General features: G+C 42.7%; 1 protein-coding gene across 1 annotated transcript in view; it reads right to left on the reverse strand.

Moving 5' to 3' along the window:
- The window catches only part of BVES (blood vessel epicardial substance), a 49,121-nt gene that overhangs the window by 15,461 nt on the left and 14,087 nt on the right, over positions 1-19,573 (reverse strand). The window contains 2 exon segments of the mRNA XM_042875412.1: positions 4,929-5,053; positions 6,601-6,828. Coding sequence (XP_042731346.1) covers positions 4,929-5,053; positions 6,601-6,828 — 353 coding nt within the window.

Here is a 19,573-nt window from a genome sequence, read left to right on the forward strand (position 1 = left end):
AGGTGATCAATCAGAGGTTCAGGCCGTGACTCAGCAGTTCCCATACAATCCCACAGAAACAGTATACAGCTACTTATTAAATTTCTACACAGGAAGAGATAAAGCTGCTTAGGTGACCTTGACATTACCACTTCATGACATCACAAAATGGTCTTCGCAGCCTTCGTTTTCCATGAAAATTTAACAAAATAGTATCCCAAACCTGTAGACTTTACCTTCTAACCAAAAAATGACGCATAGAGAAATAATGGTTATAACCCACTGAAATTTTTACGCAGCCTTACTGCAAAACAGACACCAATACCTGTTTTCAAAAGCTTAAATTAAAAAATTCCTCAAGAACTTCTGAGAACTTTCTTTTCATTATACATAGCAAAACTTACTATTAACTTTGTGAACACTTACCACCCAAAAATATATTAAAATGTTCAGGTTTTGTTCATCTAGTTTTTTGATCTGTTCATACATATGCTTCAACCAAATGTCACTTACTGTCTCCTCAAAACATTTCATTAGATTTATTTCATTACTTTATATTTTGTTACATGGATTCCCTTTTCCTATACTACCAAAGAATATACACGCCATAGAAATGCTACCAGGACAGTGAAAAGGATGACTGGAATGAAACTGTTTGCACAGTATTAGCAATAAACTCAAAGAATCATAGAATGTCTCAGGTTGGAAGAGATTTCTTCCATCCTGTCCAAGTCTCTGCTCAAGCAGGGCCACTTAGAGCAACACCACCCAGTACCTTGTGCAAACAGCTTTTCAATACCGTCAAGGATGGAGATTCAGCCACCTCTCTGGGCAACCTGGGCAAACACACTGCCACTTGCACAGTAAAAAGTGGTTCCTGGTGTTCAGATGTTACCTCCCATGTTTCATTTTGTGCCCATTGGCTCTTGCCCTCATACCAGGCACCACTGAAAAGTGTCTGGCTCTGTCCTCGCTGGACCTTCTTCTTCAGTATATGTACACACTGATGAGATCTCTGAGCTTTCTCTTCCCCAGGCTGAGCAGTCCCAGCTCTCCCAGCCTCTCTTCATAGGCTGTGGTCTCTTCTCCATCATGGCCCTCTGCTGGGCTCCTTCCATTATGCCCATGTCTCTCATGCTGGTGACTGTCCTGAACTGTATGATTTCAAAGTATGTTCCACATACACATGACATTAGGCAATTTGTTTTCCCCACAACCTTGAGGAACTCCCTCATTCTTAACAGACATATCAATTTAATTTGTACCTCTGCCTATCCATCACCACTGCAACTGAAAGAAAGACAAATTCCTTCCTCAAATGAATACAAGCAGCTCCCAAGACTCCTGAATCCAAAGCAGCGCATGAGGAGAGGATTTGGCCCTGGAATGCTGATCGTTCCCTTAACTGAGTACACAATTCCAATTTCATGATCTTCCTCTAACATTTAACACTTATAAGAGAAAGAAGGCACTCCTACTTTCCTAAAGATTGACCAGGTTGAGCAGTGTAGATATGCTTTAGATAGTCTTGCTCGTAACAGACTATTCACCCTTCACATGCATAGCTGACTGCTTCTCCAGTCATGCTCATGGGTCGTATTCCAAATGAGCCATATGGGGAGGTGTAATGTTTTGTTCAGCAGTGGTTGAAATATTCTGGGATCCTGCCAAAGCTCCAAGTCAGAGCTCTGTACAGACACTGAATAGAATCCTTCAGCTTCCACTCAGACTAAAAAAGCCAAATCTGTAAAGCTCCAAGGAATCAAACTCACAGAAATAATCTTCTAGTCAGAAAAGAAACTCACTGCATTTTGCATGCTCCATTTAATAAAATAAATATTTAACAACTGGAAATATTAATTATTCATTTTGTAATATCGCTAGCTTGTAATTATTCTTCCATTCTTTTCTTTCCTTAAAAATGTAATTTGTGAGGATGACTAAATAAAATTGATTTTGAGATGGGCAATAAAACAGAAGCAGAAAGAAAAAACTCATTCAAAATCAGTTCCTAATAATTTCTTTTCTTCCTTTTTAGGCATTTTCCAGCTTTCTATAGAAAACTGCCTTACAGTTCACAGTAGATAGAATATATCAAACAGCTAAAAAGATGTGTGACTATCACACATCACTTCAAGTAACCCTGTTGCTCATAGCCTGTAACAAAGTGATTCAGACACTGTTTGGGATGCTACCCTGTTTCCATGTAATTTCCACCATGTGATTGAACGAAGAGTTGAAGAGAATGAAAAATGAAGAGTTCTGTTTCCAGAGACCACTGACAAACCATAGCACCATACCTGCAGCGGTGGTAAGAATACAAACTTCCTGAGAACCAGACCACAGTTTAGATAAGCATTAAGTTATCTGACTTCTTCCTTATACTGCTACAAAACAGCAAGGAAATACAATCAAACTACTACATAAACACAGGTTAGTAGTTAGCAATAGCTGTACAGACTTACTCTCAAGCGAAAGGAGAGGGAAGGCAATACCACACCTCCCAACAGCTGTTAGGTACATGAGTTGAATTACACTGGACAACTAGCTTAAGCTGGATGTGTAACTTGTAGATAGAGAGAAACAAGGTGACTCCAACTCCACATTCTTCTTTCGTAAAGTAAACTACTGTCTCAGAAGTAGAAACCACAAGTAATTATTTGTGCTCTTTGAAAGTGCTCTTAATTGTTAGACTCAAGTTATTACATGATTCATTTAAGAGGCCTTTCATTTCTGGAATGGACTATGCAGTACTTCAGTATCAGTATGTGAGAGAGACTACCTAAGAAAACAGCTGATGCCTACGTAGAGCACCTTCCCATTACAGGTATTTGATATTCCTCCTACATTTTAACATTTGTTTCCTGCACGCTTCTGTCTTTAGAAAGCGGTTCAATACTGAGTAAGATTGAAGGAACTAAAGATTTACTAAAGGCACAGGTGGTAATGGTTTCAAGATTTTAATTTGATCTCTATCTAAGATAATAGAGAATGTCAAGAGCTTGTCATTCATTCTTAAAGTCAACTGTACTGACATTTGTTTGAAGACGACTCTTCCGGCACTAGTGTCATTCTCAGCAGAAGTGTTTACAAAGGCTTCATACAGAATATGATTCCAGCAGGATGCCTCATTTAATTCTTTAGATCTGGTCAAGACCCGGAGTATGGAACTGTGGGTAACAATGTCAACTGGGTGCTTAAGATTCACTGCTACAACAAGTAGTTTGGAAGCTGAATGTGCACATCTATAAAGTTCACTGTTAAACAATCTCCACTGAACCCTCTAGAAGCTCCATGCGGTTTTTTATTTACTTACTTATTTTTAAACTGAGGAGCCCAGAACTGGACTCCAGATGTACCTCATGTCACATCCTGTCCATATGGGAAAGGAAGGGGTGACCCCTCACCAGGGCAAAGTAGAGGGAGAGAAGAACCTTCCTCAACCTGCTGGCCACATTCTTTTAATGCATCCTAGGATATCACCAGCCCTCTTGCCTACAAGAGCACACTGCTAGTTCATGGTCAACCAATCCATCAGGACATCAGGTCCTTCTCTGCAGAACTGCTTTCCAGCAGTTTACCTGTCTTTTCCAGCCCCTAACCTATACTGATGCACGCAGTTATTCCTCCCCAGGTACAGGACTCTGGGCTTGCCCTTGCTGAATCTAAGTTTCCTCTCCAACCAAGAGATTATTTCCAGCAGTTCTGTTGTATCAAATGTTAAACGCTTCTGGAAAGCATTCAATTTTAAGTTATTCTTAAATAAGCAAGGTTACTCTGCTCAAAACCTGACAAAAAAAATCTGACACCATGTATTCCTGCAATCTTCACATTACAAATCCGTATGCCTTAAACTCTGCAGACCACAGAATGTAATACTAACACTTGGAACACTTAGCACTTCATTAAAATTTGAGTGGTATGTAATAGCAAATATTATATTACATGTTACCTAGTTTTGACATGCATATACCAGCAGAAAGTTGGGTTGCTTATCATTCTGCGGAGACAGAAAATGCAACTCTGGATGAATAATAAAAACAAAATACCTTTCTATTGGATATACATTTAGCTGAATGCAGGGCAAAGCATCCTCTGGTTTTGGTATGCATTTCAAATATATAATTATGGTGCATTTGAAGGGAGGTATTTTAATGTGCCGTTTTGAAGGCAATGAAGGGAGTTGCAAAATTCTCAGCCATGACTCTCATAACTCAATGAATACAATAAATGAGCTAAAAGAATGCATAAGATGAGGAAAGGGCAAGAAGATTCTATTGTTTCCTTTTAAAAGCAACAGCAGAATCTGATTTATCTTATTTGCATTTTAAAAGAATATGACAGTAAAAACGTATGGATTAGCACACTTGTGTGCGAAGTGATGAGTATGAAGGTCATTCATAAATATCAAAATAAGAGTCTGCTTTGGAAACTTCTAATTTACCAGTCTCCTTTCCCATCACAGAGGCTATTTATGACTTAAAAATCAGATAGGAATGTTTTGCCCCTCCCAAACTCCTTAGTTTAAGCAATTACTGTTCTGGAATGGTCAATTTTAAATATCTTAGTAAGACTTTTATTTCAGGAGATCGATGTGCATTTACAAGTAGAAAGGTGGGTAAAATTACAAAAGACAGAAACAAGGGGAACCCAAAAGTGTTCCTGGTCTCTTGGCTAAGAAGCTAAGTAACTTTTCCCTTACTATCAGAAGAAAAAACAGCCAATAAAACAACCACTTTTCAAGAATATGGATTTCAAGAACATATGTACTGAATGAGACTGACTGACAGCATTCTAATGGCCTGGATCCTGACTGGAGTTGTTGGTTGACTTAATTCAGAACAACTCCTGCAGAATTCAGTGATAGGTTTGTCCAGCAAATATGGTCAAAACTTTCTTTTTCTTGCATCTTACTAGCCTGCTTTGTGCAGTGTAGCTGGTGTACATACCGGTCTTCTTTTATACACTAGGTATATGAAGTGTAAAAGGTTGACCACCAAAAACACAGAATTCCAGATCATTATGTCCAAGGCACAACGGTAGAGCGTAGCCCAAATGATGAACAATGCACATCCTGTAAGAAATTAAAAAAGGAAATTCAATGTCACTGGCTAATAAACACATTCTCTTATAAAAATCATCAAGAGTTTGTCCACTAAGTGCAAATACACCCAAAAGTTTTACTATAGTTAGGCTCTGTGAATCAGCACATGCAATGGTAGCATGAGTAATGACTACAATGCCATCAGGAGGCATTGGGTCTGCAGTCCTGCCATACAAGGCTACAATACTGAAGCAACAAGAATTCAGGAAGGGAATGGGGACAGCAGAAAGTTGCAGCCCATTAAAAATTAGCCTGTTATTAAAAATCACATTAAAAAAGCAGCTTACAAAACTTGATTAGTGCATTAATTAGACAAACAATGGCCTAGAAACAAATGTTCATTATCTGTATCAGAGACATTTATGTCTAACTAGGGAGCTGTATTTGCACAAAAATCTCCTGAAGTCGTGCACAGATATTTTTGAAAATGAAAGGAAAGCATCATCACTGTATTTTGACAAAGTCATGGCAGAAACTAGAATCCTCTGGTGTGACATCAAAGAGATTTTCAAATGCTTATTCTTTTCCAGTTACTTTGTTTTGAATAATGACAATTGTTTTACAAGATAAGGCATGCTTAATGATCAGGGATGTTATTTTTAGCCTACAAAGACAGATGACAGGTTATGCATCAGTGAGCCCCCTGCAGATAAATGTGAAACAACTGGCCAAATTCAGCCATGTCCAATAGAGGTGGATGTAGACAGATATATTTCCCCTTAATATTCATGCAGAAGAAAAGGGATCAGATATGCAATTAAATTTCCTTTTCCTGTCTTTCCCTGAAGGTAATGCTGAATATGAACTCAATATTCTGTATGGGTGTCTGGCCAGGCAGCACGTACATATGGATCAGAAAAATCAACATGTGATGGCCCTTGATCAGCTGCTAAATTAAACTAGGAAGAACTGAGGACGCTAAGCCTGGAGGAGTGACACTGTGGAGCAGCAGAGGACAAATATCAATAGGGACCAGATCTTCTGCTGCCCACAGATTAAATTTGCTTCCAGTTGCCATCTCATCTTAACAATTTTTTTTTTCCTGTATCTGTTCAAAATGCAAGAAAACCTATGGTTCAAAGCTCTCCAGAAAAAACCTTACTTATTATAGATGATTTACTAAGCCAGAGCATCAGCCAATGAATAGTCCCAGCATTTACTTGAAGCCTAAAAGGTAAGGTCTTTAAGATATAAGGATTTCACTGCAATTTGGAATTCAATTAACTTTACGCAGCTAGAGAATTTTAAAGTAAATGCAGCACACTTGTTTTTAAGTCAACATCTATGTAATTTTGAAGTTGTAAACTGCATCTCTGTGAAACTGTAAGATAAAGAACCATTCTGAAAAATATCTGTCTGGGTCAGAATGGTCCTTGCCTTCAATAAAAACAACTTCAGCAGAACACAGAGTACATGGATACATGCTGGAATTTCACTGTGACCTGGAGATGCCCCTGTAATACTCCCCTGCTTCTGCCACAGGCAGGGTGCAAACTTCTCTGTAAGAAGTCACCTACCTATGGAGAGCAAACCTCGCAGAAAAATCATATGAAGGTTCAGAGTAGTCGGAATAACCAGGCCAGCTGCAAAACAAATATTTGCCACGTGGAAAACAAGATGATGGATCTCCTTCCAGTTTTCACATGCAGTCTCATTGAAAGGCACAGAAGTGGCATTTTTTAAGTCTGGAATAACGCCTAGTGGAGTGAGTGGGCTGACTGCTGTAGTGTCCATCTTGAAGAATCCTGCAAAGAGAAGACAAAAAAAAAAACAAAACAAAACAACAAACACACATTAAACTGAAACATTCATGGAAAAATGCTTTTGAAGGGCAACCTAGACCTAGATAGTTCAGTAACTTCACTCTCTCTTTTTCACCTAAGTGTTAAGCTTCAAGAATGATCTACTTCAAATTTTGGAAGCCATGCATAAACAACATTGTTTGAACACTAGCTACTATAACTCACACTGCTCAGTGAAACATGCAGGGTATTGCTCCATGTCCTACACAAATAAGAATCACCTTTTTAGTCTCCAATGTATTGAATGGCTCCAAGATCACAAAGTCAATAGATCACAAGGGGAAATTAACCTGCATAAGACTTCAAAGCAAAAAAGGGTTCTTCAGTGTAAAGTTTCCTTAAAACACAGCAGAAGAGCCCTTCTTCTAAACAAGGACTGGTGGTTTCTAAGGGAGGAACAATGCTGTTTCCTTGATTTAAAAAAAAAAAAAAGAAAAGAAAAAGAAAGAGCCTTAACATCTGGCTCTCCTGCAGGATCATTTGGGGTCTCCTAAGCAACATATTATTATGCATTAATTAACAAGAGAATGAAAAAAACCAAACAACCTGAGACTAAACCACCACCAACTCAACAAATTACTTCTGAAAACAGTAAATAAATATTATGGTTTCTTGGCCCATTGATGAGCTATCAGACCAAAAGGGGTGACACCCAGGCTGGTGAGTTACAATGAAATCCTTCAGGGAAACCACTTGGTCTGCCTATAAGCAGCCTTGCAGGACTCTGCAGAACTCCAGAAGAAGATAAGAGAATTAAAAAAAAAAAAAAACAAAAACCATGACTCCCAAATTAAAAATACATAGGTTTTTTTTCTTCTTGTTAGCTTTTGCACTGAGCACCTCTTCAACTCTTAACGTTGCTTCAGTGCCATCCATTCTCCTATCTCCCCCAGTCAACTTGTGCGCAAGACTTAAGCAAGTTCTCTCTCCACCCCCTTTTTAAAGCAGTGGGGAGAAAGACACCAGGAAGGAAAATTCAACCATCACGTAGCTGTTACAGCTGTCAGTTGCCCAGAGTGTGTCACAGATAAGGCATGCTACAGAACACAGAGAGACATTCAGCAGGATGAAACACTGCAAGGACATGGTGTACACCATCCCTGCGTTGAAATGGTTCTCAAAGAAAAGTATCTAATTCTTAGAAAATAAAACCAACAATCAAAAAAAAACCCACCACAGTTCTCTTATTTCTGTTCTTAAGAGCTCATTCTCCTCCCCTGATTCCTGCATCAGTCACTCACAAAGGCATGAACATGTGTTACTCTGAGTCGCAACCAATCATCAGGATGTAACATTTTGTAGGGCATACAAGAGAACTGAGGATGCACTGCTCTCCTAAGGCTTGGTTGGAACGCCTCACATATTTGAAGACTCATGGCCCATGACAGTCTTTCTGCTCTTGCAAACTACAAGTCCCAGTGTCATGATCCAGCCTGGGTATCATGAGTTCTTCACCAGAAGGTGGTCAGATACTGGCACAGGCTGCTCGGGGCAGTGGTCATGGCCTCAATCTGTCAGAGCTCAAGGAGCATCTGGGCAATGCTCTCAGTCACATGGTCTGATTTTGGATGGTCCTGCATAGAGCCGACAGTTGGACTCAAGGGCTTCTTCTGGACCCCTTCCTACTTGGGATATTCTAAGATTCCATGGTCATAAAGCAGCACAACAGAAGGGTTTTGCTAGCATGCACTGACCAAGCTAATGGAAATCTTTGTCAGTAGAGCATTCATAGCTGTAACAAGGGGATGTTCAGTGCTTTTGAGCCTCTGCACCACCTAGTTAGCTGCCTAAATTACAACCTGGGAAGCTAAATCTAGACACGTCTGTCTTTTATAAGCTAACACCTTGAAGTCTTCATATGATTACATGTGATAACTGCAGCACCCTAGCCGTACTGGAATGAGCTGGAAAGTTGATTGGCCTAAAAGTGTTACCCACAGTTAATGCCAGGAGGTCAAAAGTGAGAACTCTGATTTTTAGATCCAGTTCTTTAGTCTTCACCTCCAATGCTGTCAAGTTGCAGCATGAGCTAAAAATCTGCTGTTCAACAGATGAACCTCAGTGCACCAAAATTTCATTTTAGAAGCACAGAATCAGCCCTTTACAACTTTGATGTAGGGTTATTTCCCTTGAGAAACTGTCCTGGTACAGCACAAGTAATATCATGGTAATATCAAAGATGAAAGTACAAACAGTGCCAAATCACGTTGGAGAAAAGGGTGGAAGTAGAAACATAAGAGAAACATAACAGAAACATAAGAGTTATAGCACAAAGTTTTGTAGTATAAGACAATTAAAAGAATACTACTTATTACCAAATAATTTTTCTTTCATATAGGTTTAGATATACCACAGCAAGAGTTTATCCAGCTGACTGAAGGCTCAAGCCAGCTGGCAGATCAGAGAAAAAGGAACACCACACAATCTCAGCAGCACTGCAATACTAAATCCATCAGAAATTAGCACAGCTAGCAGGAAAGCCTAACCAATTTTTCTTACATGCATGACACTTGTAAAGAGTTACTGTAATACATTCTCAGAACACAACTGAATACTCCAGCTGAGTTTGCTGTCACATTTTCCTGTGCTCAAAACATCTTTATACGTGGCCAGACATTTGAAATCCATTCCCAAAGGTCCCCAAAACTCAGATGCGTTCCAAAAGGGATTTGGAGAAGCTGTGCAGGGGGTTTGCCGAGCTGATACAGGACACATGGAACAGCCAGCTCTCACCGTGCACTTCCTAAAGGACACTCGTTCGAGGCACCATTTTCCTTTTCATAACGAAGTAGGTGCGAATGGAAAAGCGCTATAAGAAATGCTTCCTTTCCGTACGCTCTTTAGGGCAAGTTCACTTCAGTTAAACGTCGGCAACTACAGAAATTACTCTTCCCCAGCACCTTAATCCCGCCAAACTTCGCCGCATTTTCACTGTGCGCAGCGAACAAGAACGCACACCTGCGAGGAGCACCTCCCGCCGGCTCACAGCCACGGCAGCCCGATGCCAGCACCGCATCGCACCGCAACCGCGCTGCCCGCCGCGGGCCGACACCGCCCGCAGAGGCACGGCACGGCCCCGCCGGATGCGGCCACAGCTGCCGCCTGTAGCCCCGCTTTCTACCAACGCCTCCAAGCTTTGTTTTTAGCCTCAAACGCGCGTGCACCAAAACGAATAATTCCTTGGGCCGCTTTTAAGATTAACGAGTCGAGCAGCCCGCCCTGCCCGCCGTGGGGCAGGCGCCGCACCTCACCCTGCTGTACCGTGAGCCGCGGCACGGCGCCGTCCCGAGCCCGGTTCCACCGCCCCCGGCCCCTCACCTGTCCCCGTGCCCCCTGCCGGGCGCCTTCGGCAAAGTTTCCCGAACGAACGGACGACACAGACCCCCGCTCCTCGCAGCTCCCGGTGCCGACAGCCCCCACCCGGCCCCGCGTCCCGCCACGGCCCCCCGCCGCCGCTGTGACTAAAATAGGCAGCAGCCGCCGGCGGGCTGCGGGAGGCGCCAGCCCGGGGCCGGCAGCGAGCAGCCGTAGCGCGCAGGCGCCTCCCGCCCGCCCCGGGGGGCTGCGAGGCTGCCCGGCGCGGCCGCGGGGTTCGCGTCGGGGAAGGCGGCTATGTGGAGCCGTGGCGCGAAGTGGTGTTTCGATGCCTGGTGCCCGCGGGACGACGGGGAGAGCGGTGCCCGTGTGGGGCGAGCCCTGAGCTCAGGCAGCGCGCCTGGCATTTGGGTGGTTAAAATTAGAAGCACTGAATTCCCCCCCTAAAGAAGCGGCAAGCAACGTTTCCCCTACATGGTGAACCAAGGCGTCAACAATGGGCTTTGTAAAACCTCGCCTCGACTTGGCACCTGCCTAGGCTGCTCTGTCACCCGCAGGGCGTTCCAGAAACGCCAGCAGCAGGAGCCCTGCAAGCCCCCACAGGCCACAGGTGCCATGCTGGCCCCCGGGGTGCTGAGAGACCCCTCACGCTCCCACATGGCATTCCCAAACTGCTGGCATGCACCATCCTGCCACGGGGACACACTTGCAGACTGTGGCAGCCTGGGAGCAGAGCTGTTTGTCCAAAATGCGTTATGAATTGTGAAGGACTTCAACGGGGCTGTGCTTCCTTTTGGGAAGAAGTGAGGAGCTGGGTATCCTGTCGATGCGGATACAGCACTACTGCTCTGAATCCCGCAAACATAAATTAACCTGACAGGAGCCAGACATGAAAACTGTTTGCTCTATGTTTATTTATGAAGGGGCTGACTCCACACAGCCAGATCAATGTTAGAGAACCGTGGTGATGCATGTTGTTCGCAGAGCTGTTTGTCAGAGCAGATTTTCCCTCCACTGTGTTTTCACTATCTAAGCTTTGGCAGTTCCTATACTTTCATCAGTTAGTTATTTCTCAGAGTCATGGTCCACCACAGAAAATATCACCCAGGCTGCAGGTCACCTCATTTTGCCCCTTGGAATCACAGAATCATTATGGTTGGAAAAGACCCCAAAGATCATTTAGTCCAGCCATCAGCCCATCTCCACCATGCCCACTGACCATCTCTCTCAGTGCCGCATCTACCCTTTTCTTGAACACCTCCAGAGGCAGTGACTCCACCACCCCCATGGGCAGCTTGTGCCACTGCCTCACCACTCTTTCTGAGAAGAAATTCTTCTAAATGTCTCCACTGCTGTGCTCTGTGCTCCTCACAGCCTAACTCTTGGTGCTGGGCCCTGCTTAGAACCGTGGGGCAGCAAGAGGCTGTGCTGAGCCACTGCCACATAGCTCCTTGTCACTTTGCAAGCGCTCATCCTCTTCCCAGTGTACGCCACTGATTGCATGGCCTTTTTTAGGCAAAGTTTTCACTGAAGAGGGAACAACAGCTTTGTGTACCTCGCTGCTGTACCCTGGGTCCCAGATGTGCCAGGCTGATGTGGTTATTTTGAGACAATGGCAAGTTCTATGAAATGCTTCCATTTATAGCTTCAGGAAGTTTCCTCAGCATCTGCAAGCCAAAAGATGCCTTCTCTCTACCAGTCTTTTAAATCACAGCATCGCAGACTGGCTGAGGCTGCTGGGACCTCTAGGTCCATCCGACCCAACCCCTTCTCCAGCAGGGACACCCACAGCAGGGTGCCCAGGCCCACATCCAGGCGGCTTCTGAAGATCTCAGGGAGGAGACCCCCCTGTTTCTGGGCAGCCTCTGCCAGTGCTCCATCACCTGCATGGCACAGCAGTGCTGCCTGGTGCTCAGAGGGATTTCTGTAGATACACACAGAACTCACAGGCATGATTTCTGCACCTGTGAGTTACCCATAGGTCCTGCTGTGCTGGCTAAATCATGTGATGATAGAAAGAAAAGAAAAAAAAATAGGGACCTGCTTGCTATAAATTCCCCCCCCCCCCCCCCCCCCCCATGTCACAAGGCTGGGTCACTGCACACCTGTTGCCACAGCTTGTTAAGGGCAGTGTGGGGAGCTAAGCCCAAAGGAGTCTGCTTGTTTCTGAAGATTGAGGGATGGGGGGAGGGGGGAGACTGCTGGTATATTTTTTATTATTGGTAAGTATCTACAATTTTATTTCCATACAAAAAAAAAAAAAAAAAAAAAAGAAAAGAACTAGATGAGAAATGTTTAACATGACCAGAAAGGCAGGCAGAACTCAAAAAAACCCCAAACAATAATAATAGTCATGGAAGGAGGAAAAAAGAGGAATTGGGGGGGAGGCAGGAGATAAGCCCACAGCAGAACTTAAACAAGTGGCAGGAAAAGCATGTAGGATTTGAGAGTGAAAACACTGCACGCTCTGCGGGGGAAGAAAAGGTAAACATATGAGCTCAGAAGAACTGGGGGTGGGCACTAGGCAGCTTTCTTTAAGTTAGATTTCTCTTTGCAAAACAAAAACCAACGCAAAGAGAGAAGGACAAAGGTAGGAACAAAATCAATAATCCACTGAAGGAAAAGGATCACACATACCTGGGAAGAAAGTAAGCTGAAATAAATGCTAATAACGACGTATCAAGAGCGAAAAACAAAGTGGGAACAAGCAAGTTAAGTCCAAATGCACAGAACAGGTTGCTGTAGCCCAAATGTCATGCAGGAATTTTTGATGCATTTGCTCAGAGTAATCCTAAACCTGGAGATTGTAAACACCCAATTTTTCGACTGCGTTAGCTGCTTCCTCAGCCATGACAGTACAGTCAGCATGGAGCAGCTGCAGAGGAGGGGCTGCCCCACACCAACTGAGCTCCTCTGCTGCACTGGTGTGTGGATCCAGAAGCTGGATCTCAGTCCTGCAGCTTATAAACAGCTGCAGAAACATGTCCCTGTTTGACACCACTGCGGCTTGCTGCTGTCTGAGTAATCTTTGAAAGCAAAGGCAAACACAGAGTTACAGTCCTCTGGTTTCAATGAATAGATAAGACCACTCTTCTGAGTAATGTTTATTGTACTTCCTTGTTCTGTAAAGAAAAAAGCAACAAACCAACCTCTGTTGTATAGGGTTAAAAACAGGGACGCATACTGCAGAAGACAGATATTTATGTGATTATTACTTTTGCATGTAATATTGGCTTAAGTATACATGCTGCTGTATAAGGCAGTTTCAGAACTAAACCCAAAAAGCAGTATAAAAAATATTGCAGATCTGATTTCAGAACATCCGTATGTAGTTTCTTCGCGCTAGTAACTACTCATTAATTCTTTAAAGTGTGGACATACGTGCTGAAAGAACACAGTGTGCTTTGCAAAGACTACAGAGACCCAGTAAACATCGGAGCATGGAGCTGTACGGCTGTCAAGAAGTGCTCCCATTCACTTCACATGGGAGAGCTGCTTACAGAAGTCATCTGGGAGAGCCCTACCTTTCTGCCAACAAAAATGGGACACTTTTGCCTCATATTCAAAATATATTTTTTTTCCTAAGCTAAATCTGATAGTAAAATAGAGCATCTGCTACAACTACAAATTTTAAAGCTTTTAACATTAATTACATGAACCAATCAGAGTACAGACTTTAAGCCAAGCAGCTATTTCATACCGATTGCTGACAACCAAACTCATATATCCTACCAGACGTGGACTGGATTACTTCACTTTTTGTAGGGGATAAGTCATTCTGCATTTACCACAGTGTACGAGAATGCACATGGGCAGACATGAGGAGTACATAATGGGCTTTAAGGCCACACCACAGCTCACCTGCCCACATCCTGCTCATAGAGCTCCAATAGCCCAAACTCAGTAGTAGGTATCTGGATTCTCCTGTATGCTTCTTATTGTTCACTAGCACCTACAGAACCCTGGAACCAGGCAGCCCTTTGCCTGCCCGGCGTCACAGAGCCCACTCCCTTCTCAATGGTGGGCACCCAGATGTATCTTTTCAGAGCACTGACTTTATGAGTTGCTTACAGCAGGAAGGTAGAGGATGTGATGGTGCTGCCCACTTCCATGCAGTCATGCACGTGGCACTTAGAGCACTTAGCCATGAAATGGGATTTTTGGCTTCAGCATCTTGCTCAGCCTAAGGGACCTTTACACATTTCTCCTGAAAAACCACCACATCCCCCAGGCTTTTGGGTAAGAATTGCTAGTGATTACAGTGAAAACTTAAGAGATTCATGGCTAAAATAGTTATTTACCACCATTATTTTATGGTGCTTGTTTATTTATATAACACCAGTGTCTGTGTTCTCAATCATCTGCAGTACACTTATCTGAAAAACCCTGTGACGGGGAAATATTGATATCCCCACAATACGTCAAGGATCCCTTTAATTAGGAGCTCTGGTGGATGGGACAATGTCTGGGAATCCAGCAGAGCAGCTATAAGGTTCTTCTATATATATAGAAGATATATATATATATGCTTATAGCAGCTATAAGCAGAATAGCTGCTATAAGGTTCTTCTGCTCCCAGGAGGTTTTGGGAACACCCCACCTTCTCCCCAGTTGATGGCAATGTCTAACAGCACTTGTGGCTTGCAGAACGATGACTTGGGTGAAAACTCTTTGCTGCAGAGCCACCTGCAAAGCTACTCCCTCAGTGGAGGGCTTGCCAGCTGTCATGGTAGATGTGGCCTGTAGGTCTGAACCCTGCAGACCTGTCCCCATGTGGTGCTCCCTGCAGTTCCATCTGGTCCCCAGGCTGGCAGGAGCAGTTGGCTGCTCACAGGATGTGCTGCTGGTGCCTCACTCTTACACAGCAGTGAAGACATACAGAGCTCCACCTGCACACCTTGATGCACTGGGAGGTATTTCCATGCTGAGCTCAGTCAACATTTTTGATCCACGCAGAACACAAGATGCAGACTGTAAACAGTGAAATATGAAGTGAGATAGCAAACAGTTCTTCAGCACCTCTGTGTTCTGATTGGTGGTATTAATAATCTGAATTATTAAGAACTACTTGCTTACTCACTTCACTGTTTTAACACACAACATGCTCAAAACTGTAATCCAGGTCATTAATGCCAGAGCATTCAAGCACTGCTAACCACCTTTCTCATTTTTCAGCCATTTACTTCTGGCAACTTCAACACCACATCTGCTGACCCACAGAAATTTACCGGAAAGGTAATGTGATTTGGACAAACAGAACAAAAATAAATGAATGTGTTCCCTTGGGAAACCTGAACTTCCAATACTTGGAGGGAGCATATAAACAGGAGGGGGAATGGCTGTTTATGAGGGTGGATAGTGATAGGACAAGGGGGAATGGTTTTAAACTGAGACAAGGGTGACTTAGGTTAGCTATTAGGAGGAAGTTTTTCACACAGAGGTTGGTGAGGCACTGGAACAGGTTGCCCAGGGAGGTTATGGATGCCCCATCCCTGGAGGCATTCAAGGCCAGGCTGGATGTGGCTCTGGGCAGCCTGGTCTGGTGGGTGGCAACCCTGCACACAGAAGGGGGGTTGAAACTTGACGATCATTGTGGTCCTTTTCATCCCAGGCCATTCTATGATTAATTTAAGACCAGTATGTATTTTCAAGAGAGATTAACAAACAAGCTTAATAAGGTATTTATCTTTTTGTATTATAAAAAATGACAATAATGCAGTAACACTTTGGGGCAGACAAATATGTACTCTGTTATTAGAAAGAAAGAACAAAAGAAAGAAAAAATATTTAATCTGTTAATGTGGATTCAGCAAATAGATGTTCATTTCCTTTTGTCTATTCAAACAGTTCACTTCTATCTAATTAGCTTATGGATTTTTTTAAATTTTTAACAGATGGTTTGCAAGACCTGTTTATGTGAGTACTGCGTTGTATTTTAATTTTCCATGTATATGGAGTCAAAATATGTATTATATTTATCACTTGCAATAATTGAATACTCAGCACTTTTTTATTTTTTTGCTGGAAATGTTTCATCAACATTATTTAGTTATTGCAAGCTTATGCCTTTATAGAGGTCTGATGAAACAATGACTTCACCCAAGCTTGTATCCAGCTTTCCTACCTTTATCCTAGCAGAGGTCATACACAGGTGTATAGTTTGAAACAATTATTTGCATTACTGAGTTTCCTTTGATCACTCTACCATGTCTGCAAGGCAGTTAGCTCTTGAAAATTTAGGACTGGGCTGGCCCTCCTCAGCCTTCAGTCAGCTTCTGCTATCACAGGCAAAGACATCAAATATCGTTTTTCACTAAGCACATTCAATTTACCTTGCACAGTATATTAGTTATAAAGGTACTCAGGGGTACATTCTTTTCTGGCATTGTGCTATTTTGAGTATTGTATGCTAGAGTGAAAAGCATCCCTCAGAATACGCTCCCTGTGCTTACACTACTGCTCGCTAAGCAAGTAGTACCCAGTGAACTGCAGGGTCAGTCTCAGGGTCAGTCTTATGGTTCTTAAAGGCATTTATCAGACGTGCATTGCTCCACCAATGGACTGTGGCCAACCAGCCACCAGGGCTGCCAGATAGGGAAGACCTGCTTTGAAGATCTCATACCAACAATCAACAAGTTCTTTTCTGGATAAGACCTCTACAAAGCTGAGTGGAACACTTCTTTATTTTATTTTTGGCTCTTCGGACTGTCCTCAGCTACGTAGTTTTTTGGCATGTGCAATAATAAGAAATTTGAACCCTTTTGCAGGCTGGAAGGGTGATTCCAGCATGACGTTCAATATCCTAAAAATTCTGGACTGTAAACAGATGCAGATGAATAAGCAAACAACCACGTGCACCAGATTCAGCTGCTCTTACCTGTAAACACATAGAAATGTAGATATTTCTATGTCCTGCAGAAGATTATGGAACTATTCAAAACATAGAACGGGAGTATAGGAAAGTCTGCTGAGCAAGAAGAGGATTCATGATAGCATACTCAGTTCACAAAGTAGCATTAAGGCAATTATCCTTTCACTTAAACCAATTATTAAGAAGCTCAATCCCCTCCCTGAAGCTATTCCCGAGTAATAACATAGGCACAACCAGGTAATGCTCAAGGCAGAGCTTCATCATGCTCCAACTGTTCACTAACCTATAAATTAGGACTGGGCAGATATGACATCACAAAAGATTGTATTAGTTCACTGACATCAGTATGAGTACTTCTTTACTTAGGGTAAATCATGCAGCTCTCCAAAAATGTAATCTTATGAATCACATAGCGGAGAGTATTCTACAGTATATTTTAGGAGCACTGTCAAGATTCAAAAAACAGGGGTGGAGAAAGCTTGGTGTCTCACTTCCAGTCCTTTTGCATGTACGTATTTTATTGTAGATATATGCCCTGCATTCTACAGTGAAAATGTTCTGCTAGTCATGACTCATGCTAAAAAATGGAAAATGATTTTTAGAAGGTGACTCAAAGCCCCCAAAGCACCCTACCAAAAGCCAAACAAGAACATTTATTCAGATATTCAGATACTGACTCAGCCATATCCTAGTAGAGATTACTGACAGCAACCAATTCAACCAAAGCATCACAAATGGCTGTGGTTGGAAAGATGACTGACACTAGAGCACACGCCAGTCACAAAGAAGAAAAAAATACTCAAGTATGTAATGGAGCACCCCCCATCACTGCAGAATAGGTCTCTAAGCACTATGCTATAGCTTAAACAGAATGTACACACTTGAAACAGAAATGGCTGGACATGACTCCTTGGTCTTATTTTAAAGATGATCATGCTGGCTCTATTTAAGGCAAGTTTTCTATTAGATATGGATGGGACAGTTCCATACATTTAAGAATACTGAGAAGAGCAATAAGCTTTGTATTATGCCTTAGTCTAGAACCTTTTTATGGTTCTAGACTATAATCTTTCTATGTTTGTGGACCGTTACATATAAAAAGGTGAGTATAAACTTAATTTTGGTCCAACACATTTTATACCAAGAGAAATTGATAAATTTGGGGGATTTCACCAGAAGGGGAGGTCAGGGGGCTACTTCAGATCATCAAAAAAAAGCATGTGAAAGCCCCTCGGCACACAGAGTGGCAACCAGCAAGATTCCCTGGTATGTCTACAGAGTTATGACTGTACGGTATGACATGAGAACACCTGCTGCTACAGGCAGAGCCATGATGCTGAGCACAGCATTGGAGAGATCATTCCGAGTCACACCACACAGCCTGCTGCCTCATCCCTTCACTGTCCCCTAATGAGCAATCAGGGAGTGCAGCCATGCCCCTTGGTGCCTCCGTTATTTCCTGAGCCTGCCTTCAGCAGCTGTTGGTGAATTCTCCTCTCACATTTTAACAATTCTCTTTTCACCAAGGAAATGACAGCGGTTTTACAGTAACAAACACAGAATACATAATGTGCAGGGTTGTTAGCAAGACTTAGGCATTACTGCATTACATGCTCTGCTATTTATGCCTGGCAGATTTCTCTCTCTGAGGAAGGGGCCTAAAGCTAAAAGGAGAATGTGGGCAGCATTCTTATACACTGAAGGCCATGCACACAGATGCTGTTTCAGACCCCTTCTAACAGATTTGTTGTATACACACTGCCCGATTACTTTTCAAGCACAAGGTTGCAGCATTGTTCTAAGCCCTTCAGCCTTCAGGATCTGAACTCAAACACGTACCTGCACACACACAAATACACAGTAGTTGTCCTACCAGCTGCACAGCAATTTTTTATTTTAAATATTAAAAAAGTGATCTACCTCGAGATCTATCAAGCAGCAATACAGACTCATAAAATAGTAATGCTTCTTATTTTTGGATTACTGGCATGCATCAAGCACAGCAGCAGGAAGGTGAGCTAGAAAAGACATTCAAACTCTTCTCTTCAAAGGCAGAGTGACCTCAAGGTTCAGAACCCACTTTCTCCCACTTAACCTTAATCTGATGCTCCCTTATTTTACTAAAACACCATAGATTTAGAAAGAAAATATATTTTAAATCAAGAATTTCATAGGCACAGAGATGTGACTCTGGAAGCTAAGAGAGAATGCTTCAGCTCAAAATTGTTCTTGTTGCTGCAGCTGTTCCTTAATTTCTTCCTGACAAATCTGGCTAGAAAGGATACTGTAAAACAAACTCCCATGGTTTGACTGTTGATTGATAAACAGTATTTATTGTACATGTCATGAATGGCACTTACAACCTGGAAGTCCAGGTCCTGTAGGATTACATTCTATTAGAAACACTGCACAATCATGTCCCTAGTATTTGCAGCAATTAACTGCTTTACTTTTCCAATGCCAGCAATTACACTGATGCTTGTTTTCACATAATGCCCTTTT

The sequence above is a fragment of the Lagopus leucura genome, unplaced genomic scaffold (genome assembly GCF_019238085.1).
Source record: "Lagopus leucura isolate 7727_CA_CO unplaced genomic scaffold, USGS_WTPT01 Super-Scaffold_73, whole genome shotgun sequence".
In the NCBI taxonomy this organism is placed as follows: Eukaryota; Metazoa; Chordata; class Aves; order Galliformes; family Phasianidae; genus Lagopus; species Lagopus leucura.